The sequence below is a fragment of the Cryptotermes secundus genome, unplaced genomic scaffold (genome assembly GCF_002891405.2).
Source record: "Cryptotermes secundus unplaced genomic scaffold, Csec_1.0 scaffold958, whole genome shotgun sequence".
NCBI classification, from domain to species: Eukaryota; Metazoa; Arthropoda; class Insecta; order Blattodea; family Kalotermitidae; genus Cryptotermes; species Cryptotermes secundus.
Window position 1 is genome coordinate 105,907 of NW_019720583.1, and position 25,103 is coordinate 131,009.

The 25,103-nt window shown below is 38.9% G+C and overlaps 1 protein-coding gene across 2 annotated transcripts in view; it reads right to left on the reverse strand.

Annotated features, from left to right (window-relative positions):
- The window catches only part of LOC111869914 (host cell factor), a 162,496-nt gene that overhangs the window by 102,309 nt on the left and 35,084 nt on the right, over positions 1-25,103 (reverse strand). For both annotated transcript variants that reach the window (XM_023861804.2, XM_023861795.2), the window contains exons 5-10: positions 21,094-21,285; positions 15,937-16,082; positions 11,427-12,021; positions 10,020-10,370; positions 4,695-4,876; positions 1,885-2,017 (exon numbers count right to left, since the gene is read on the reverse strand). In XM_023861804.2, coding sequence (XP_023717572.1) covers positions 1,885-2,017; positions 4,695-4,876; positions 10,020-10,370; positions 11,427-12,021; positions 15,937-16,082; positions 21,094-21,285 — 1,599 coding nt within the window. The remainder of the gene's footprint in view (positions 1-1,884; positions 2,018-4,694; positions 4,877-10,019; positions 10,371-11,426; positions 12,022-15,936; positions 16,083-21,093; positions 21,286-25,103) is intronic.

Genomic DNA, 25,103 nt, shown 5'->3' on the forward strand with positions numbered 1-25,103 from the left:
GCATTTATTGCATAAAATATTGTATTTTAATTAGTTCCTAAAAATTTCGTTTTTAAAAACCAATTTTTGTTGAAGTTGTTTAGGAAAAAGTAACAACATGCATTTTAGCGACAAGGTTTAAAGGGCCTGCCAGGACAGGGGTGGGATTTAAATACCCTTCGCGCCAGTCAAAGAGTTAAACAATATCTCAAGCTGACAATTCAATTACAAATAAATCTCTGAAAATCTCTGAAGCCCAAGGAAGAATTTTAGTCGAACATAGTTCTAACTAGTTCTGTTTTTTAAATTTAAAATTTCAATATCATAACAGGACAATATATGCCCACTTAGCTGATAAACCTTAAAGTTACTTCATTTCATGAAATGGATAGAATGATTTATGAAGGGCACTGGATTACTTACTTACTTACTTACTCATGGAGCTGAGCCCTTCTGGAGGAGCCGCCAATTCTGCAGCTACTCAAGAATTTCCCAGCATTTTATGGAACCCAAAGGTTCATTACCATGTTTACAAGAGCCCTCCACTGGTCCCTATCCTGAGCCAGATCAATCCAATCCATACCATCCCATCCTATCTCTCTGAGATCCATTTTAATATTGTCCACCCACCTACCCCTTCCTCTTCCCAGTGGTCTCTTTCCTTCTGGCTTTCCACCAATATCCTATATACATTCCTTTTCTCCCCCATTCGTGCTACATGCCCTGTCCAAATCATCCTCCTTGACTTGATGATTGTAATTATACTTGGAGAAGAGTAAAAGTTATGAAGCTCCTCATTATGCAGTTTTCTCCAACCTCCTGTCACTTCATCTCTCTTCAGTCCAAATATTCTCCTCAACACCCTAAGTCTATGTTCCTCCCTTAATGCCAGAGACCAAGTTTCACACCCTTACAGAAGAGGGGCAAAATTATAGTTTTGTATGTTCTTTCATGATTTTGGACAGAAGACAAGAAGACAAAAGGTTCTGGTCTTAATGGTAGCAAGCATTAACCGATTTCAATTTGCTCTTAATTTTCTCCTGAATGAGGTTTTGATTTGTTATCGTCGTTCCCAAATATCTAAACTGTTCCATATTTTCAAAACATCTGTTTCCTGTTTTTGTCATGACTTTGCCCTAAATTTTGGTAACGAGATAGCAACATTGGATTAATGTACATAATCTGTTGCAAAACAAATAAAAGTATGTAAAGCTATCCCTGTAACAGGCCATGAAGGGCCATAGGGGTGTGAGACGTTGAGGGTCCCACATTATCTAGACAATCGGCTCAAAGATACGTAGATAAAACAGAAGTTGAGGTGCAGAGAGCACAGTTACACTGTCTACTTGAAGAACATGAACCTTGTAATGTTTGCAACATAGATGAGTCAGCAAACCATTGTTAACTGTAACTAATTCTGTTATGCAGTTAACTGCTGTTAAATTTGTACTTTCTTTAATAAAATTTTGAATTATCTCAAAATGAATCATGCAGTATACTTATGCTGAGGTTTGATGATGAATGTCAGATATCTGTAAATTTTAAATTTGTCTTTTTTTTTTTTTTTCATTGACACTCTGGTGTATATAATTTTCTGTTCCACTATTACTTTATTCCAGTACAGTAATTTGGAACATACTGTCGGACTTATTAGAGCCATGCCATTTGAAATCACTAGGCTTGCTATATGTTAACACAGTATTTATATAAGAGATTTAAAATACGCATTGCTAGAGCTTCAGTTATGTACATCTGTACAAGAGCATCGTGAATAAAGTATTCAAACAATAATCAGGGAGATATCCAGACATAACTACAATGTAACGCGTTCGCTTTTCATTTTCAAGCGCACGATGTAGACAAACACTACATGTCTAGCTATTTCTATCACTGGTACTTACACACCTGCACCTGGGTTTGTACTCAGAAGTTTGACGATGGTTGCTCCTTGTGGTATCGTTTTGGTATTCGCACCCTGGATTGTGGTCAATTGCCCTCCTGGTCCGGCCTTACCCTGAATTAAACTAACTTTTGGAACCTAAAACACATACAAGGCATTACAAAATTAAACCTTGCAGGCGTTCTTGTATTTACAAAAACACAGATGTATATTTAAATTTCATTCATGTCTTGTTTATTCAGTTATGTTTCAGCATGAGCTCATGCAGTGACTAATGAGTAATGGAAGAGACATTTGAATTTTTTACGTTTACTATATACTGTGCTTTCTCACTACAGCTACTTTAAATCCTTATATTTTACTCTTGAATCATTCTTATCATTCACAATTACTGGAAAACAAAGAAGAAAATGTAACAATGCCTCCCATGACTGTTACAAAATCTCCTCTCCCCCACTCCTGTGGTTGCTAAATCAATTCAGAAAATATTTACCTGTAGCTGTCAACCAAACACCGATCCACCTCATGAATACATCTGTTAGCATGGATGCACTAAAAAAAATGTTGCATACCTCTGCATTTCATTGGTCTTACCTTCCTGTTTTCTTGACAACTCTTTATAACATGATTGCCTTCAACAATGATATAAACTTCTCTCTAGAGCCAGCATAGGTTTTTATATCCAGTATGACTTCACACGCTGCAACAGTGTGTCCGTAAAATATGTGTTTCCATGTGAAGTTACTAGTTGTTTTCTCCAGCAATAATCACTGTGTGTGTGTGTTCTTTGAAGTTGCCAGTGAACTTGTGCTTGCTTTATTCAAGGTGCCGCTAGTTATGCCAAAGTCAAAGAATTTTATGTAGCTAAATCAGAGAATCTGTTTGAAATGTGCTTCTCTTTAAGAAACAGAAGTAGCTGAAGGCTCCTTCATTATACCAATTACAAAAGCTCAGGAAGGGACAGAGGCTGTGACAGGTGTTGAAGGGAGCACCATGCAAAAATTTAATTCAGAAGGGAGAAGTGTTCATGCCACTGAACAAGGAAACTGGTAATTTTCAACTCCAAACAAAAAAGAAACCATAAGGAACTGGACTTAACAAGCTGGATTTATGCATAGTGCAGAGGACAATTTATAACTTTTACAGAATGGAAAAACAAGCACTTACAACTTCTGCTTTAAGGAAAAAGTTATATCAACTGAATGGCTTTAATGAAAGTTTCTCTATTCTTAGAAGTAGTCAGAGAAACGCTGGATTCAGATGAAGAACATCCAAACCAAACAGAAAGCTACTGAATAAGAACAATTATGTTCATGAGCACTGGATTTCATTCCTGACAGATATTTCTTGTTTCATGCAGGTGGGAAAATTCATTATTTACATGGCCAAATCTTACATTCCTCAATCCCATCCACCGAAAAACTCATGAAGTGATGACAATTCAGAAGAGCTACACTTCCCATTCTCAAAAGGAGGAAGGCTGATCATGATTCAAGCTGGGGGAGAAAATGGTTTCATAGAAAATACATTGTTAATGTGGAAACCTAGTATACATAGTAGCACCGAGGACTATCACAGCCAGGTGAATTTAGAAAATTATCAAAGACTGCAGAAAAAATTAATTCCCAACTCACTACTGAATTCTGTCATTGTTATTAACACTGTGCCATTCCGCAACGTTCCTTTGGAGAATACACCTAGGTCAAACCTCAGGAGGTTGGATATAATTAACTGGATTTCTTCCCCATGACGTACTGTATTCTGATGAAATGTTTAAATCACAGCTGCACAGATTAATTCAAATCAATAAGACCCATTCCTACAAGTACACTGTCACACACGCACGCACACACAGATCTTCGTCTTTCCTCCTACCATCTAGATATCAACCTGATCAAGATGACATGCTTCCAAATTAAGCAGTGGATTGCATGAAACAATGTTACCTTTAAAACTGAAGATGTAAAATTGTTATGTGACCAAAAATTTGATGAAAATGGGAGAAAGAGAATGACACCCAGTGTGCGATCATGTGAAAAAAAAAACGTGAAAAAAGAAGTTATCAATCAAGAAGTAGAGAGATTAATAATTAGTCTTGGGTGCAGTGCTGGCAATTCTTCCCATTCTTCTGTCACAGAAGTCAAGGAGCACATATAGTATGATGATCAATTAGCAGGAAGTGAAAATTTAGTGTGAAATTCAATTAACAGATAAATTTTAAATTTAATTTGTCTTAATTTTTAATGGAAATAATTAACATTTCTGTACTTTTAAGCTACGCTTTCTCTGTAACAGGATGTGGAGGCCCATGGGGTTGTCAAACGTCAAGGATCCCACATTTTCTAGACAGTGGGCTCACAGAAGGCGGTGAGGTTGTCAGCCTTAAGTCCTGGTTGCCCTTTACCCCAAGGAATATCCCTGGTACTCATTTCTGTTAGAGGCCGAGTTAAACCCAGGACCATAGTGTGGCTGGAAGGATTACGTCAACTGAAAAATCCAATCACCTCATTGGGAATCAAACCTGCGACCTTCCAGCTTGTAGCTTCTACCAACTATGCTACTGTGTGGCCCTTTTCTGTACTACTGTTAACTGTTATTTCTGCAAGTAATAACATAATTTTGTTTCTTGAATATATCTGTTTATGCAAAGAAGCTGCCCAGTGATGGGTAAATGTTTTTGGCTTATCATACACAGTAACTTGATGAATTAAAACCCTTCAAAAAGAGTACATTTAAATTTTGGGTGTGACATCTGTCAGAAGCAGTGCTACAGTTTCTTAGCTGTACCTCTGGTTAGACATGATATTCAACTTACCGTTGCTACTGTCATTCCTTGGCTGGTTTTCACTAGTGTGACAATCTGAGGTTGCCCTGTACCTCCTGGGCCAGTACCAGGTTTCTGAAGAATAATCTGTGGTTTGCCTCCTTGTTGAGGTGTGGCTGCCTTTAGTACTGTTGTTGTGGGAGCAGCCAATCGTACAGTCTGTCCACTACTCACTGCAAATATACACAATATATAATAAATTACACAGCGTCTAAAATAATGTTAATCTCATTGACATTCAGAACTCTTTCATTATAATTCATAAATCTCTGCTTATATAATGATATAAGTAAATGCTAACATTCTAACAGTGAATACAGATGCTCACTGTGTCCCACCTGCATTTACAAGTTCTGCAGATGAAATTGTGTCTTCCTGCTGTCAGTGTTCATTACACTTACCACATCTAGTGTAATGTGATTTCGTTGCATAAATACATGTTCATGTTCTGAAAGTCAATGCTTCCTTTGCATTTTCATCAAACTGAGCCTCAGAAAACCTAACAAATATCTGATCACGTACATGTAGGTAAAGGTAAAGCTATTCTTGTAACAGGTCGTGGAGGCCCACAGGGTTGAGACATTGCTGTTACCACAACTTCTAGACAACTGACTCACAGATGGCAGTGAGTACATCAGCCTTATGCGCTACCTGCCTTTTACCCCCAGAAGATTCCTAGTACTCAGTTCTGTTAGAGGCTGAGTCAACCCCAGGGCCACAGCGCAGCTGGAAGGATTAGGTCAACTGAAAAATCCAATGACCTCATCAGCAATCGAACTCACGACCTTCCAGCTTGTAGCATAGTGCCTCAACCAACTATGCTACCACGTGCCCCCTCTAAATACATAAACAAACAAACTCCGTGGTTTCAGTCCGCAAGCAAACTATACCGACCGAGCAACCACCACTTGTCGGCAAAGTTAGTGCCAACTTTAATGGAGAGGATGTCACATGCTCAGCACAACGAATCCCCATGGATGTTAATTTCAGTTTTCTAGAACAGAGCTGCTATTTCCTTGAAATAGCTCCTCAATTATTCTAACAAGGCTGAGTGCACCCCGTTCCAGACCCACTATTTCTCAGAAAATCTGGTAGTCCTGGAAGTAGAACCAGGGCCTCTGGATCTGTAGCCAGGAACTCTGACCACTACACCACAAAGGTGGTTTTATGTACATATATGATGGTGAAAATTGTTACCTATAGCAAAGAGTTGTGGAAAGAACTTCATACTGCTCACTTCTTTCTATATGCTTCCTAACAGTACAGAAAGGTTGGATGAAATATTTCTCATGTAATAAAGCAACATAATACAAATTTAAGCAAAGAAAATATTGCTGTTCTTTCCTCTGCTCCTCACACACATGCACCAGATGACTAAGAAATTCTTTAAAGAAGTTGGCTTCAAAATTACAGTGCTTCAGATAATATCCAAGTTCATGAAACTACCTAGCCAGCTCAATGAAGCAGAGACCTTCTTGAGAAGCTAATAATTACTTAGCTACTCCCAAAAATTCCCCGCCTTTTATGGAACCTAAAGAATGATTACCATGTTCTGAAAAATCTCTACTCAACTCTCTCCTGAGCTGAATGAATCTAGCTTGCACCCTTCAAACATATTTTTTCCAGATCTTTTTTAATATTATCCTCAGATCTCTTTCCAATCTATCCAATGTATGTTACAAGTCCTGCTCACCTCATTCTGTGTTGATCATTCCAATAATGTTTAGTGAAGAGTACAAATTATGAAACTCCTCACTACGCAGTTTTTGCCAGCCAACCTCTAGTCACTTCCTACCTGTTTGATTCAAATACTCTTCTAAATACTCTTTTCTGCTTTTAACTTCTTCATGGATACATATTTATTTGTTACCCTTGATCTGAAATATCAGAAATTTCCTGCTTTTTTATTTAGCATAAGTGTTTATATTACAATTTTGTACTATACTCTGAAGCAAGACATGAGCATATGTGTAGTTTCCTCTGCAGTTGCTTCTATACCAACTCTTGCTAGCAACTAGAGAGTTTCTTAACCTCAAGAGCATACACAAGATGCTAGCATGGCCCATTCAAGTTCAATCCCCGTCACTTCTTTCATTCCTTGAACATTCACAATTGCATATTCTAAAACGCAGCTGAAGAGCAATGGTGGTAAAGGTCTTGCTGTATAAGACCATTCTCAATAGAAAAATGCTGTTCATGAGCATGAATTTCACTACTTTCATTTTACACATTTTAATTAGTCTGCCTAGTTTCTTGGGTATACAAAATTAAATAAAAATGTTGTACATGGTGAAGGTACAGTCAACTCTCGATTATCCGGGGGCGGATTAACCGGTTTGCGGCTTAACCGGGGCTTTTTTTTTTAAGTTTATATGTTGTTTAATATTCATTCACTTTTGTTTCACATGGTGAGTTTAACACTATTTTCGCACTAGTGTGAACCGAGCTCTGCATTATTTCGTCCCGTTATGCGAACACAATGTTCTAGGGTGGGGGTGAAAGAATGCAAGAATTTTTGGAAAGTTTCAAGGACAAATACACCGCCCCAGGTTATTTAACGGTACCATCTCAGTGTGAGAGTGCATTGTGAAAGTAAGTATCAGTTTCTTAATATAGATCTTCAAGTGCGTTAGCAAAATGTCGGGGTTTAAAAGGAAGCGTGTTGTGTTAAGTATTCAACAGAAACTTGAAATTATCAATCAGCTGGAAAAAGGAGCTGTAGTTAAACAATTAGCAATGCAATACGGTATTGGAGAACAAACTGTTCGTGATTTGAAAAAACAAAAGAATGAGTTAATTTCCTTTGCTTCGTCTTCTAATTCAAGCGGAATGAAGAAGAGAAAAACCATGAAGAAATCAACATACGATGATCTCGACAAAGCGATGCTGACCTGGTTTAATCAACTAAGGGCACAGGGAACAACAATAACAGGACCAGTTTGTGCTAAACAAGCTAAATATTTTTTCGAAGCACTTGAACTAGAAGGGAGTTTTGACGCTTCTTCCGGTTGGCTAACACGTTTCAAGCAGCGTCATGGAATACGAGAAATCAGTATTCAAGGTGAGAAATTGTCAGGGGACTTGTCAGCATCAGATCAATTTTGCACCAATTTTGATAGTTTTGTGAAAAGTGAAAATCTGCTGCCAGAACAAATCTATAATGCCGATGAAACGGGTCTTTATTGGAAATGCTTGCCAACCAGAACATTGGCATTTCAAAATGAAAGACAGGCTCCAGGTCACAAATCCAGTAAGGAGAGATTGACAGTCTTGTGCTGTTCTAATGCATCAGGAACACACAAACTAATACCAGTAGTTATCGGCAAAGCGAAAAGACCACGCTCTTTTAAAGGAACAGTAGCTTCAAGTCTGCCTATCCATTATTTTAACCAGAAAGTAGCTTGGATGAATAGAGCGATATTTAAAGAATGGTTTGATTTTAAATTCGTGCCTCAAGTTCGTGACCATCTAAAATCCCAAGGCCTACCTGAGAAAGCTGTGCTCCTCATTGACAATGCGCCCTCACATCCTAACGAAAGTCTCCTGAGGTCAGATGATGGAAATATTTTTGTGAAATATTTTCCCGCTAATGTTACCGCACTTATCCAACCAATGGATCAAGGAGTTATCTCAAGTATGAAGAGAATCTACAGATCAAATTTGCTACAAAAGTACATCGATGAAGGCAATGATCTGACGTGTTTCTGGAAGTCCTTTTCAGTATTAGATGCCATATACGAGATTTCAACAGCGTGGGATACAGTAAAGCCATCTGTATTGAAAAATTCATGGAAGAAACTGATGCCTTTCATCACTAATGAAGATGACGAAATCCATGGATTCACTGGATTCAGTGAAAATGAGATAGCCATAAAATTGACAAAAGTGGCTAACCAAGTTCATGGTGGTGAAGAAGTCAACGAGGAAAATATAAGAGAGTGGTTTAACTGTGACTCGTGTGAACCGGGCTTCGAAATGTTAAGCAGTGACGAAATCGTAACTTCAATGGGGGTGCAGCCAGAAGAGCGGGAAGAAAGTGAGAATGAGGAAGAGGTGGACAGTGTTGCCAGTAAGAAAGTATCACATGGTGCTGCGCTTAATCATTTGGAATCCTTACTAGACTATCTTGAGAGTGAAGAGGACAGTTTATTAAGTGACAAGCTAATATTACGTAGGCTTCGTACGGATATCCGTAAAAAGGAAAATGCCGCGAAAAAGCAAAAGACAGTATTAAATTATTTTAAGTGTTAAGTGTGACCGTAAAAAGTGCTGGATGTTGTTGAACAGTGATTGAAATAACTAATTCATACTGAGTGTAATGTAAAGAAAGTATTAAATAGGCCATGAGATGACATAGAAATGAGGATGAATAAATTTAAATACAGGTAGGTCTATAGTATTATGAAGGTATTAAAAGGTAAAAGGTAAAGTTGTTCCTCTGCTCAACGAATTAAGCCCTACGCCATTAAGGCGTGTGGGGGAGTGGATGTATAGATCCAAATTTTCTTGACCTCGGCACTAGTTGGAGGTGAGTGGTCAGCTTCACGCCCCGGCCGCTTTACCCCCGGGGAAAGAGCCCCCGGTACCCATTGGATAGGAGGTTGGATGGACCCCAGAGCCGGTCTGGACGATTTGGAGAAGTTAAAATTCTTGACCCTACCGGGACTCGAACTCCGACCCTTCACAGTCGTCCAGCCCGTATAATAAAATTTGGCTTAACCGGGTTTTCGATTAACCGTGACTTCCATCCCCACCATTAGCCCGGATAATCGAGAGTTGACTGTATCTGGAAAGTTACTTGCGAGTTTTAGGAAATTACATTTTCTTAACCATAACACACATTAACAAACAATTGACTAAAATCAAGTTTAACTTGATTGGCACGTTTCTGTAGATAAAACAGGAAATAGAACAGTTACATTTTTACATATAATGGTAAAAAAAGTAAAAGGTAAAGCTATCCCTGTAACAGGCCATGGAGGCCCATAGGGTTCTGAGACACTGAAGCTCCCACATTTTCTAGACAATTGGTTCACAAATGAAAGTAAGTGAATTCCCACTTCTGATGTAAATCATGGATATCATTTGGGAAAGATATAACTGTGGCAAGTTCTACAGGACTTGACATGAGAACATGCCACAAATGTTACAAATTCTCATATCTGAAAAGACAACTAAGTGAAAAATTTGACTCAAAATTAGTATGTTATAAAGCAGTTCTGTGCTACAACAGGGTCACAATATACATGCACTGGAGTGAAAATTCTATGTATTTATGAGTAAAAAGAACAGTTACTATTACAGAGTGTGCCATACCAGTACTCATCTTCTGGGTAGCTGCCGCCGCTGCAGCCAGGGCTTGGATTCCAGACATCTGTCCAGGAGCTTGAGTTTGGGCCTGTGACTGTGCTTGTGTTTGCAGCTGCACCTGCCCTTGATTTGCTGTCTGAGGTGACACCCCACGGACAGGTGAAGCTACTGATGTCTGTAACTGTGATAGGGTGGTTGGAGTAAGTGTTGGAGAAAGTATAGTGGGTGTTAATGTTGGAGTCACCAATGTACTTGTAACAGTGCCCCCTATAGTATTGGTCACAGTGCCTGGAGCCAGGATACGCAACCCAGAAGGAGTAGATAATGGTGCTCTGACCCGAACCAAATTGCTTGCACCTGAAATGAAATGAATGTTTAACAGCAATTATAAAATATTCATAAAATTCCCTACAGATGAATAAACAAGAATAATCAGGAAAAAAAGTAAGAATTTACAATGACGTAATGAAAACATAATACAAAATTTGATAGTTTAGAAAGTTAAAGATCACACTACAGCAAGCCTATGTGGGGGGGGGGCATCAAAGTCCTCATAAAGACAGTTCAGTAAATAATTTCTCCATGAAGACCAAAACATTTCTTACATTTCAAGTTTGTTCTCCAATTCTTAGTTGCATCTAACAAAATATCACTCCCATCCTGCCACTCCCTTACTACAACACCTAATTAACACATTTGTCTTTCCTACATATTTTTTTGTAAATCAGTATACTCAGTTCAGTGTTCCCCGAAATCCTTGTAACCATATTGTCTCTGAATATCATTAAATCTTACTTTCAATTCCACTGTATACTCTACTCCTTCAGTTTCCCGTTCCTCCCAGTTATATGTACACTCCGACCCAATTCATCTTTAATCCTGTTTATCCAGTCATCCTTTTCCACTTTATTAGTATGGGATTGTGAATGTTTATTAACTATTCTTCATCTTCATCTTCGTGAGTTTCCAGTACTTAGTAACTCTTTATTATTACTCCTCCCCTACTGCTGTGTCCACAAAGTTCTAAATCTGCAGATCCATTTGTTGTGCAGCTAGTTAAGACCTAATAGCATCTTGCAAACTGTAGCCTGAATCACACAAATTCTTTCAAAACATCCACTAAACCACCGATCCATACAGAATTCTAGTCTCCATTTTCATCTCACAAACCTTTCCTGCAATTCTCAACAAAGACTGTCTTTGTGGAACATCAGTCACTCTCAGATTGTACATTACTCAAATTCATGCTAAATATCTATTAGAAGCTGAAGAGAAACAACAAAGAATTGAAAGTCTCCTGTATAAAGTTCAAGAATGGCATGTGCACAAATGCATGTTTACATACAAACTGTTTCAATGAATACAAGCACGATGAGAAAGGAAAGTTATTCACGTGACCACTGCATAACTCACCTCTATAAGGAGAAGCTACAGGTGCAATGACAGGCACGTTCGAAGTAGCTGAAGTTACTGCACGTGCAGGAGTTGATATCACTGTTGTCAATGTTCTTGGCAAGCTGGTGGATGACAGAGTTGTTAGTGATGAAATGGGGGCACTACTAGCACCCAGAGACGTAGATGTTGTTTGTGGTGAACTTAATGTGAGAACTGGTGCCAGTACTGTTGTGGGGGCCCCAGATGAGCTAGAACTTGTTAAGGGCTGCTGACTGCTGGTTGAATTTAAATTTGCAGCAGTGCTGGTGGTGGTTGTAGGTAAACTTGAAGATAAGGAATAAGGAGTAGATGAACTAGTTTTGGTGGGAGAAGTTGATGAAGGGGTGACTGTTCCTGGGGATCCTGCAGGCGCAGGTAATGAAACTCCTGGCAAGGTGGTCATGGCTGTACTCGGAGGCATGTCATATTTTTGAACTTGAAGCAGGTAAGATTCGGCAGTTGGTGAGCCACCCCAGCATACCTCCAGGGAGTGTGTTGAAGCTCGTACCAGCTGGACACGTCCAGGTGTTGGTGGCCTTTCAACTTCCAAGAACCACAAGTCCTTGCAGCATACCTATAACGTAATGTTTTATGTACCACACAATGAGAATTACCAAAAAGATGAAGTGATAGCATACAGCAACTACAAGAAAAGAGTCCAATTTAGTTCTGTAAAGAAACATGTCTATTACACAATTAGAGTGAAAAGGATCTTACATATTTTACACCTTATATTGAAACAACTTACTAAAGATGAACAATTAATATATTAATAAACTATGTATATAAACAAAACTACATACAAGGTTTATCCGGTAAATTCCCAAACTTTTAAAATATAAAATGTTCCACCTGCCTCAGGAGCTATTCAGCCTTGTCACCTTCAAAGTAGTTCCCTCCACTTTGAAAACATTGCTCCCTACATTTCTTCCATCCTTCGAAGCATTTCTGGAATGCTTCGTTCAGGATACTGTGCAGGTCCACTAGCTTTTCCTTTATCAAGTCAATCAACTCAAAACATTGGCCTTCCAACAACATTTTTAATTTGTTGAATTAAAAAAGATCCGTTGGTGTTCGATCAAGCAGGTAAGGAGGTTCTGGAAAGACTTTTGGTTCATGTTTTGCCAAAAACTGATGGATTAATAGTGATGTGTGCATGGGCACATTGTCAGCATGGAGCATCCATCGGTTTGACCTCCAAGCATCGGACCTTTTTTTTTGACAGCCTCATGGAGACGTTTCATTACTTCAAGACAATATTCCTTGGTCACTGTCTTACCTTGTGGAGGAGATTCATGGTGTACAACGCCCTCAGAATAAAAAAAACTGTCAGCACAACTTTAACCCGTTGCCGTGGTTTGACGTGTATGTTTCGTCAGGTATTTAAATCGTCTGGGGGGGTTCGACGTGTATGTTTCGTCCAGCTGCACACGTATGTTATAACGCCCATAATAATTGATGGTTTTGCTGTAGATTGTTAGATTTTTCACTGGCCTGTTGTCAGGAGGACTGTATTTAATGACACACGCGTTTAAGAGCGCTAAGTCGTCGTTACATATGCCTGTCTTGCAGCAACTTTCCTGTGGCTATTGCGAGCTGTTTCTGTTATGAATGATGTGTTTTCTTTGCACTGAAGCTATAAACAGCAGAGACTGATATGGCCTGGTGTTTATGATATCATATTGCCCTGAGCTGGCCACATTAACACACTCAATTGGAATTCTTAGAAGAAGGATGTACAAAAATTTATGCTTGCAAAATCGATTGCTTTCGCACAGTACATAGCACCCATTTCTTAGAAAAACGCCACAATTTAAGGCAGAACACTGTGGTCACCCCCTGAGACGATACGGATGTGTGTGGGGGAGGGAAAAGAACTCATTCCTTCGCTCATTATCGCTCCAGTTGACTCCATTTTATCGTACTGACCTTGGTGGTCGTTTCGAGGGATGACCATAAATATTTTTTTGAGCCAGCTAAGCTCTACTTTCGTTCACTACATACCAGACAGTTCTTAGAATAACTTCATGAATTCTGTGGTCACCCCTACGACATCTCCTGCCGCCAAAATGGATGGAATATCAAAGGCATAGCAACAACCCCTTGTTATGATAACTCGTAACGTTGAATTTACTACAGCTGACCTGGCAACTAAACGGGTCACGGAAAGACATTTCCTTGAAGTATACCCCTCACGGGTAAGAAGGCAAGGCCGCACATATGTGTGGTTAAAAAAAAGGGCCAAAAAAAATACACAATATTGGAGCGGAGAATGGTGAACGTGGGGCACCGTTGGCTTAGAAGAATGCTTCAAGGCCTTCCTTCTACTAAACCAACTGCCTCCATTACCGAGATACAGGGCGCTCATATTATAAGGTAAGGTTATAAAACCACCATTTAAGATCATTTTAGTGAAAGTTTCATCCTTCAAGGCGTACCATTCACTGCTGAAATACTAAACAACCTGCTTCCATGGCCGAGATACAGGGCGCCCATATTATAAGGTAAGGTTATAAAACCACCATTTAAGATCATTTTAGTGAAAGTTTCATGTTCCTATCTCATAGAATTTAAGAACAATGATGAATAAATCATTTTCGAGCAAAATTTAAATGGCCGGCTGAATATATTACCGCAGGAGCCGCGGCCGCGGAATTTAAATGACAACGTCAAAGGGTTAATGTTTTTCGTATTTTTCAGTCATGGTGGGCCTTTTAACACCCACTGTGATGACTGAGCTTTTGTTTCAACATCATATCCATAAACCCATGCCTCATCTCCAGTAATAATGTTTTTTAAGATGTTTTCATCCTCCTAATTCCATTCAAAAGCTCTTGACTCACATTAATTTGAATTTGTCTTTGCTCGTCAATCAAAAGGCGAGGCACAAATTTGGCTGCAATGTTACTCACGCCTAAATTTTGCGTAAGAATTTCATGACAGACAGTTTTCGAAATGCTTACTTCTTCAGCTACCTCGTGAACAGTTAAATGACTGTTAGAATGAATGACTTCCCTAACTTTTGCAACAATTTCATAAGTTTTGAATACTGACGGTCAGCTTGAATGAGGATCATAATCAATTGAAGTTCAGCGATCTTTGAAACGTTTCCACCATGTGTACGTTTGAGTCTGGCCTAAGGCCTCATTCCTAAATGTTGTTTTCAACATTTCTAATGTCTCCATAAAGGATTTTCCTAATTTAACATAAAATTTCCTACAAATTCGTTGCTCGTGAAAATAGCTTATTTTAAACACAATAAAAATCGCCAGACACACGTAACATTTGTTTACACAAACAGGCATAGCACGACGACTAAGCAAAATATTGTGTTGCAGTTTTCACTAAGCTATTTCCAAATTTTGTCACTATGTTGCAGCGTGATATGCATTTTGTTAGTAGTGCTTGCTGGCACTAACTAAGAAGTTCAGGAAGTTACCAGACAAACTTGTATACCATAAAAGTAAAAAAAAGTAAAGTAAAGCTATCCCTGTAACAGGCCGTGAAGGCCCATAGGGTTGTGAGACGTTGATGGTCCCACATTATCTAGACAACCGGCTCAAAGATGGCGGTAAGGCTGTCACCCTTATGCGCTGGCCGTGCTTTACTCCCCAAGAAAATTATTTAATTCCTGGTACTCATTTCTGTTAGAGGCTGAGTCGACCCCAGGACCATAGTGCGGCCGGAAGGATTAGGTCAATTGAAAAAAATCCAATGACCTCATCGAGACTTGGACCCGAGACCTTCTGGTTTGTAGCATAGCCCCTCTACCAACTACACTAACTCGTATACCATAATTATTTTTTATATTATCATACATTTTCTAATGTTAACTCTGTGAAGAACATGGCATTTAGCATACTGCTCATTCATCATTTATCGATTTTATCAAGAAATAAAAAAATCAGATTTAAAGAAATGGTTCTAATTTTCAACAGAATTACTCGACCACATGTGAAGTCAAAGTCTTCTTAACAGTGAGCAAAAATTATTTTTTCTGAAGTGACTACAGAAAAAAAAAAAGAGTTACACAATGAGGAACTTCTCAGTATTATTAGAACAAAGAAGTTATCTAACAAGTAAACAAACATAATACCAATGGTGGCAAGAGTCATATAAAATGACTTCTATTTCATTTCTGGTGCTCATTATGAGCACACATTATTGTCACAGCATGACTATACTTGGATGAACAAACATTACATTCAAATGCACTGACGTTGGTTCACACCTATAATCACGAAATGAAGTACCAGTAAAATAAAATTCATATCTGTAGTACCAATGACATAAAATTCCTATTTCATTACAACAAAACATGTGAAGTCATGCGGGATTTATTTGTGAGGTCAGATAAAATGCTACATTCACATGTTATTCCGTACATTCTGCATTAAAAAGGGCACAGTGCTCACTGCTTCCACAGAAAGGTAACAAAAACAAAACCATTTCTATACAAATATTTTATCAACCTATAATAAAGCCATACTTGATTGTTCCATGCTTTGCGATATCCATCTCGACCAGACCACACGTACAGCCTGGTATGTATTCCAACAGAGCAATGTCCAGCACGAGCTCTAGGAGTATTTTCTTCAAATGTGTCTATACTTAATTGTTCCCATGTTAATGTTTCTGTAATAAATATTACATAAGAATACATGTAAAACAAAGTGCAATAGAAAAAAGCTGCACCTAAAAAAATAAAAAGTAAAGACCAATAAAACCAAAACAATTATTTTCTAAAAAACATAACTGAACACAACATTTTAGAAGTTATATACCATATCTGCCACAACAGTAAAACACACTTATTTTCCGGAATATGTGTTCTGAATATCAGACTGAAAGTTGCACCCAACAATTATGTTTCTGAAACATTCAACCATCCACTGTACGAATTACGAGTATTTAACAATTGCGCCTTCTGTAATCTAAACCAAGAAAGCAACTGAAGCCATGCCAATATATTTGTAAGTTCTGCTTCAGAGGAGGTTCCAAGCAAGCAGCATTCCACACACTGATAAGGAATCTCTCTTTCTTTCCAAAAAGGCTCATTTAAAGGCCTTTAAAACCCTACATATGCTGTTAAGCCAATTTAGAACAATGAAAGTTAAACTTTTCAACATAATATCAAATTAAGCTCTTAAGAAACAAAAATTATTAGTATTAATAAAATATTACAGTGAAACCTCAACTTTACCTTCTGGAGGGACTACGTAAAATAAATTTAAGCCTGAGACATGTGCAAAGCAAGGGAAATGAAAATGATGTAACAGCCTCTTCTTCAACTGGTGCCATCTACAGAAGCATTACTGGCACAACTGCTTGAACAATGCAACAAGATCTGATTCCAGTTCCTCTAGCAGTGAACATTTCAAAAATTTCCACTGCTTGAAGAAAGGCCACCATTGGGAAAAACACCTTTAAATTTCTTCAGTTTCTCACAATTGTGTTTATTGTGGACAGTAGTGACACCAGTTACATTTGTGCTCTGATACACATGAACTTGCACTGTAACATTAATTTTATGTTTTAACATGGACATGCCAAGTTTACTAAGGCAAAGCTTTAACATGAACAGAACAGCACCAGTCTTTCTCTAATTTTCAGATATAAAATGCTGTATACATAAATCCTGGTAAATTTTCATTGTCAGGACTTCAAAAATAAGGGCATAAAATTGGGGAAAATGCAAATTAAGAAACATAAAATAGGTTCAAATTTAACATTTCCGTTAGAGGCTTTTGGCTGGGACCAACAAAAAGTGTGTAAAATCAAGAAAATCACAAATTCTGAGAGTACAAAAATCGAAGTTTCACTGTTATGTAATTTTTTAGGACTACAAATTTTTATTATGAAGGATAAAAGATCAGTGAGTACAATTCCACTATTTCTCTGCCACCAAGTTCTAAATATCTAGGCATATGTATATATACATATATATGTATGTGACAGGCAGTGACAAGGAACATCTTTCTAATCTCTGATTGCAAAGTCAATTTTTAGATTCACTTGTGACCCACTTTTTAGGGGGGAGAGGAGGGGGGGAAGAAACCCTGTTCACAAATATGCAACCAGTACTCAACAATGTAACTTGACACCACAGCATTAGTGATGTGACTGATGCTCTTAAAAATTAACATGGAGCTTTGCAAAGTAGAAATACTATTTTCAATATACAGAATGGGCCAGACTCAATTAGGCAGTTTTTGATCATTAATAAGTAACCAATCCAACAACACACGGGATAATGGGAAAGTACCTTCTGTTGTCGACAGATGGCAGCATCATACGGTATGCTCTGAACGAGGTCAATACTCTGCCTACTTAGTGCGCATCGAGGAAACGTCATGGCCGGTAGACGGTTGTCTATCGAGCAGCGTGTAAAATGTGTGCGCCTTTTCTCAGTTACTAACAATGTATCAGAAGTCCAGCGCAGGATGTTGGAAGAGTTTGGACCGCCAGCAGTCCATAGGGACACAATCGTCCAAATAAACAAGCAGTTTGATTAAACTGCCAGTGCTTTGAATCCCAAGCATCCTGGTCAGCCGAGAACTGTCTGAACTGCTGACACACAAGCGCGTGTTGCTGCAGTACTGGCATCATCTACTCAGAAATCGAAGTCTACCCGTCGTTTGTCGGCCTACTGGACATTTTGAGGACAAGTTTGCGGAGAGTTTTGAGTGACATGAAGCTGACGCCATACCATCCACGGCTTATTCATGTTCTTAACGAGGACGACTTCGACAGGTGACTTGAGTTCGCCGGGTTGATGCTGACCAAGTTTCAGGAGAACCTTGACCTTATCTGGATTATTGTCTGGACTGATGAGACCAAGTTTCAGGAGAACCTTGACCTTATCTGGATTATTGTCTGGACTGATGAGGCCAAATTTCACACATCAGGATCGGTCAACAGACACAACGGCGTGTTTTGGCGGGCAGAGAACCCCAGTGCCACCATTGAATACGATTTCCAGTCCCCGGGAGTGATGGTGTGGGGCGGCGTGATGTACGAAGGACTGGCTGGCCCGTTCTTCCTTGAAGGTTGCATCACGGGGGAACCTACCTAAAGTTGCTGAGGGAAAGTGTCATCCCAGAACTTCAGAGAAGAGAGAACTTTGATAAACTGTGGTGGCAGCAAGATGGGGCCCCACCACACTTCGCCAATATTGTTCGGGCGTTCTTGCATCAAGTTTTTCTTCAACGCTGGATTGGCCGTCGAGGGCCTGTGGTGTGGCCAGCCCGATCACCCGACATCACCCCACCAGACTTTTCCTTTGGGGTTACCTCAAAGACAAGGTGTACATTAATCCCATTGACAGTGTGGAACATCTGCGTGAGGTGATTGTTCAGGAGTTCAATAAAGTTCCAGTGAATATGTGTAGAAGGGCGTGTGAAAATGTTGCTTTGCGTCTGCAAGCCTGTGTTGACTTAGGTGGTGCCCAGGTTGACCAGCATCTTGAAAATCGATGACTTATGTGTGTGCGACTCCATTTTTGTAACCATGGCAATTGTTAACATTTATCAATAAAAATAACATCTAATCAAAAACTGCCCAATTGAGTCTGGCCCACCCTGTATATGTATTTTTACAGAAACTATCACAAGATTAGCATGCAAAATGGATTTCCAGATGACAGGCTGTTCAGGCTTGTGGCAATGCAAATATGTACAGAAAGATTTTCAATATTCAGGTCTCCTGAAAATAAGTGGGTTACAAAATTGAATGCCTTCAAGGACGATGTTCCACACAGAACTATTTTCAGATTTCACGATGAAAAATTTTCCACTGCAAAAAATCACTCTTGAATTAAGAGACAACATTGGGTTCAAATACAGGACAACCAACAATTTGCACAAACTCCTCATGGAAAGAGACACGTGCCTGCTCAAATGAAGTTCCTTAGGACAATTCACAACCTTACAATTTCACGGGTTAAAAAAAACCACTGAAAAAAATACACTTATGGAAGTCTTAATATAAAGGGGTTTGAAATTTCCTCCAAGAAAACGGAGCAGGCTTACTGTGCACCACATAGAATCAGAAACAACGGGCTCTATTTCTCACAGCAGCGAACCTTTCATTCACGCCCAAAAATGCAAGACTCAGACTCATCTAGAGATGGAAGCCAATAGTTTTGGAGACTGCTCTGTATATAGATTTCTAAATTAGTCAGAAAAGTAATCCATCAATACCCCCTTTAACATATATGAAGTTCCTAACTTGGTTTCATAGAAAGAACAGCTACAAAAGAACTGTACTGAATATGACTCCACAGAAACCATAGTCAACTTACTCCTTCGCAACTACATCACATAAAAGTTGAGAAAATGTGTATAAACTAGAAGACATAGCAAATGAAATGGGTCACCTTGTATTAAGATTACATCCTTACAATAGTTGATATAATCCAAATGAACTGATAAACTCAATAACACTTACTGACTGGCCAATACTGAGAGGCTAATAAACAAAGCAACTGACAGAATCACTAAAATGGACTGGATTTCATGTGTCTGACATACTGAAAAATTGAAGGACAAGGACTTATACAGGGAAACAGCTTAGGGTGAAGTCATGCATTGTATCACCATAAATTTAGGAGGCAAAGGTGATAACTCAAAAGAGACATGAAGGTTGAGAGGATGATACAATCCACTGGCTGTCTCATTGCTATAACTGTCGTTTATATTCATCTATCACCACAGTCTCACAAAAATTATCACAGCTTTGGTGACAATAATAAATGCTTTAATTAAATTGCTTGCTTCCTGCCACATGTTGTCAGAGACAGAACTCTGCATGAACAAGCATGATTCACTTCTCTTATGACCCCATCAAGAAAGAAAGCATCTGGCAACACCGACATTCAAAGTGATTGGTTTATTTCCATAAGCAAATAAGATCTAAAAGTTTGTGATGATGGTACACTGGTACAAATATTATGTTTTTGGACATTATCCATCCTCTTGTCTGTTCTAAAAACCTTCCTGTTTATTTTTCAAAACACATTTTGGAAACTGGATTCTGTCTCTATCTTCAGGAAAAACCTACTCACTTAGGCCCAACCGATAGAGCCAGTCCCTATCTCCAGACACCTATGCCAGTTTCAAGAAGGGGTACATAGATCAAACAAAGCACAAAGCATCTGCGAGAGCTAAGAAAATATTCAATACTTCTCTGGTGCAAGGCCTCATACTTGTGGAGTTTCAATAATTGATTATTTTCTTAGCTCTCACAGATGCTTTGTGCTGTGTTTGATCTATGTACACCTTCTTGAAACTGGCATAGGTGTCCGGATAGGGACTAGCTCTATCGAGTGTGCCCAACTGAGTAGATTTTACCTGAAGACAAAGACAGAATCCAGTCTCCAAAAGGTGTGTTTTGAAAAATAAACAGGAAGGTTTTTAGATAGAGACAAGATGATGGATAATGTCCAAAAAACATAATATTTGTCTCTACATAAGCCTTTAAATTCTGCATCTCGTATAAATTAAGATAAATGTAGAAGTTTAAATAGTCATTTCCATTTCCAGGTAAGTTTCTCAATCTCTGAAGCAGTTCATTCAAAAGTTAACACATTTCCAGAGAAGCCACTATAATTTACATCTTACCAATGATCAAGGAAGAAAATACTTACCAAGATTGAGACATGCAAGTGTGTTGGTACATTTCCATTCCTTTTCATGTGTAGCCACTTTAACATCATCCATAAAAAGAGGCACCCAGCCACCAAACACAAACATTCGAGAGCCAATCAATGTGGCACTATGTAGAGACCTAGGTAACGGAGGGGAACCATTCACAGTAGGCTTGTTCCAAGACATTGTATCTGGAAAGAAACACAGTTTTGATTCTTCAGAATTCAAATTTGGATAATAAATATGACGCTAATTATAGTATTTCTGAAATTAGTATGAAGACATGTTTAAAAATTGTTTTCATGATAAACGAAGTACGTGGGGCAATCCAAAAGTTTCCAAAATTTGAATTTTGCGCGCGAATGGTTATGAGTACATCGAAATACCGCTAGGTGTCTCCTCACACATCCTTCTTGAATCAGTGTGGCAAGCGGCGTCAAGTTGAATGGTTGGGTTTATTGTTGGTGAACGTATTTCCATTGCTGTGTTTCCTTGAGTTTGCGGTTTTGCGATGGCTGACCTGAGAGAGCAGCGTGTCTGTGTAAAGTTTTGTTTCAAATTTGGGAAAACCGCTGCAGAAACACACCAAATGTTGAAGCAAGCTTTTGGTGAAAACAGTTTAGGCCAGACACAAACTTACGACTGGTATAAGCATTTCAAAAATGGCTAAACATCGACTGAAGATGACAATTGTTCGGAACAGCTGTCAACTGGCACCACACCAGAAAATGTCACAAAAGTTAGGGATCTGATTCTGTAAGATCATAGACTGACCATCCAAGACCTCTGTAACACCCTGGGACTAAGTCAACGAATTTTGTCAGACGAACTGAACATGAGGAGGATTGCGGAAAAGTTTGTGCCACGACTGCTGCAAAATGAACAGAAGCAGCATCGCTTGGAAGTCTGCAGGGAATGTCAGCAACAGTTTCAAGAGGATCCAAACTTTTTTCGAAGGTTGTCACTGGTGACGAAAATTGGGTTTATGGCTACGACCCTGAAAGCAAGCAGCAATTGTCGCAATGGAAGAGCCCTTCTTCACGTCGGCCAAAAAAAAGCTTGACAAGTCAAGAGCAACATTAAGTCCATGTTGATCTGTTTTTTTGATACTGACAGGATTGTTCATAAGGAGTTCATCCCTCCTGGTCAGAGAGTCAATAAAGAGTTCTATCGCGATGTTCTAAGGCGTTTGAGGGAGAACATGAGGAGAAAACGTCCAGGGAAGTGGCGCACGAAAGGCTGGGTACTCCACCATGACAATGCATGACTGCATACGGCTTACATTGTGCAGGAATTTTTGGCTAAAAACAAGATGACAGTTGTTGCCCACCCACTGCACTCGCCAGACTTAGCTCCATGCGACTTGTTTCTCTTCCCCAAGATGAAAATCAAGTTGAAGGGGCGAAGATGTGATACAGTTGAGAAAATTCAAGTGGAAACGCAGATGGTACTAAACACCCTAACAAAGAAAGACTTCCAGGATGCATTTGAAAAGTGGCAGAAACACTGGGATCGGTGTATGCGCTCCCAAGGGGAATATTTTGAAGGTGATGGTGCAGAATAAGATCTAGGTAAGATGTAATAGTTTTTATTAACATATTTCAGGAACTTTTGGTTTGCACCACGTACTTTTGAAATTTTAAAAAAGTAGAACCGGTCTAGAACAGAACCTAAAGGGATCAGAATTTGTTCCCATTATAGTAGACAGATTCCTGTTGAAGAAACATGGAACTAAATTAAAGGTCTTTTTTAGATACATACCTCATACATTTATGGGATACATAAATGAATAATGCAATTTTAACTAATTAGACATTAATGTTTTCAGAAGTGCAATGAAGTGTTCTGCAAGTAATTTGTTCACATTGAGGCATGACTCCATCAATGATCCTGCTCTGAAAAGTATATCACATAGTTCAAAATTATTTTGATTTAGTGAAAATGCCTGGATATTCATAATCGTTTTTAGAGAATTGCACTGAGGTTGTATTCCATCTGTGGCTCTTGGGAAGTTCCTCCCCTTGCTCTTCCTTCTTTCTCTTTCTTGCAAGTCTCCTGATGGTATTCATTGAACTCATGAATTTCCTTAGTAGCAGTTTCATTTTAAGCACCCATGGTAAGGTGAACTTCTGCCATAACATTTTCAAACAAAACCTGACTAAATGATACTTGCATATCCTAGACATTGTTTTGTTTGCTTTCCTTTATTAAAATCACTTGTAGAAAATTTGGCTTTATAAAAACAATGCTGAACTGTTTCTGGCTACAACTGATTAATCACTTTTCCTAGCCAATTTAGTGAATTAAGCACAAAATTAGAGGTATCAAGTTTGATGGCAGATGTGGCTTCCATATTTGCTAGAAGTGATCGCATGAGGAGTCTACAAAAGTTCAGCTTCAACCATTTCATAACACCTTGGTCCATCAGTTACGTTATACTTGTTTTGTTGGGTGGGAACATCGCAAGGCACACATAGGACAGCTAAATATTAGGATGACATGTTGCATTGTCCAAGAGCAGAACAATGAGGTTGTCATTTTGCCATGATAGGAGATATCATCCACACTTTTTGTTAGAATTACAAAGTTCAGGAAGTTTCTTTGTCATTGCTCTTGAAACATGGTGGTTTAGCAGCCTTCTCTACAACCACAGGTTTTCCAATCTCTCCACTCATAAAACTAAAAAAGAAAACTGTTGATCTTTCTTTCAAAGATTTGTTTTTGACAGAATATCTTTCACCTTTTAAAGAGAGCTTTGTTTAACAATGCATGAAAGAAACAATGCAATTTAATCATCATTTCTAATTTCCTTCGGGTCTTATCAATACATAACTGAAAACAATTTGGCAGGCCAGTACGCTAGTTTCTCCACAAAGTCCTCCAGCTTCACTAGACTATGAAAAACAATTTGTTGTCTCCTTAAGCTTTCAAACCATTCATTTTCTATGTGTGTGTGGTGCAGTACTAAAAGGTACAAAAATAAACAAATGTATCTAAAAATCAACTGAATGAGTATAAATAAGGTGAGTATTTAGTGATTTGCATAGAGGTGACTCACAATTAGACTGATATATGAACAGCTGGACACTTACAGAGATGTTAATGAAGTAACAGGAGAGTTAACTGTGAGCCAGCGCTGTGCTGTTCCATTAGGCTGTCTTGTATTGGTGATACTGTTATGGCTCAAGAGGGTTGACTGCCTGCTAGCTGAGGCTTGAAGTAGAATTGAGGAGTTATATCCCAGAAGACAGACCTCTTCGTAACCACTGCTGTGAGAACCTTAAATCCTGCTTAAAGTAATGCTGTTTTGCTCTGCTGTCTTGTATTTTAAAGTGACATCAGAGATGGGGATGTAGCCATCTCTGTGTCTTTTAAATGTAATCTACATTTTACATTACTAAAATGTGGAACTGTCCCAAAATATTGAGGAATTTCAATTTTTTGTTGGAGTATCCTACCATTCATACTATCTTCCATTTTTGCATGTGTGTAAGAGAGAGAACAAATCTAAATGACACGGAGATGCCTACAACTCCATCTTTAAAGTCATTTTAAATTACAAGACAATACAGCAAAACAATGCAGTATTTTAACCCACAGCCAGCTTGCTGTCAACCCTCAAACAGCGTACTATCAACATCGCCAAGACAGCCAAACAGAACAACACAGCACTTCAGACTGTAATTAGCTTAGTCAACTCCGAAGCACCACATCATTAACATCTCCATGTGTCCTACAACCGCCTCTGTGATCTAGTGGTCAGGGTTCTAGGCTACAGATCTAGAGGTTCTGGTTCGATTTGCAGTGCTACCAGATTTTCTGACAGGTAGTGAGTCTGGAATTGGGTCCACTCAGCCTCATGAAGATAACTGAGGAGCTATTTGAAGGCTCCGGTCTAGAAAACCGAGATTAACGGCCATGGGGATCCATTGTGACAACCTCTATCTACAATAGTTGGCACTAACTTCGCCGACAAGCAGCAGTCATTCAGTCGGTATAGTTTGCTTGT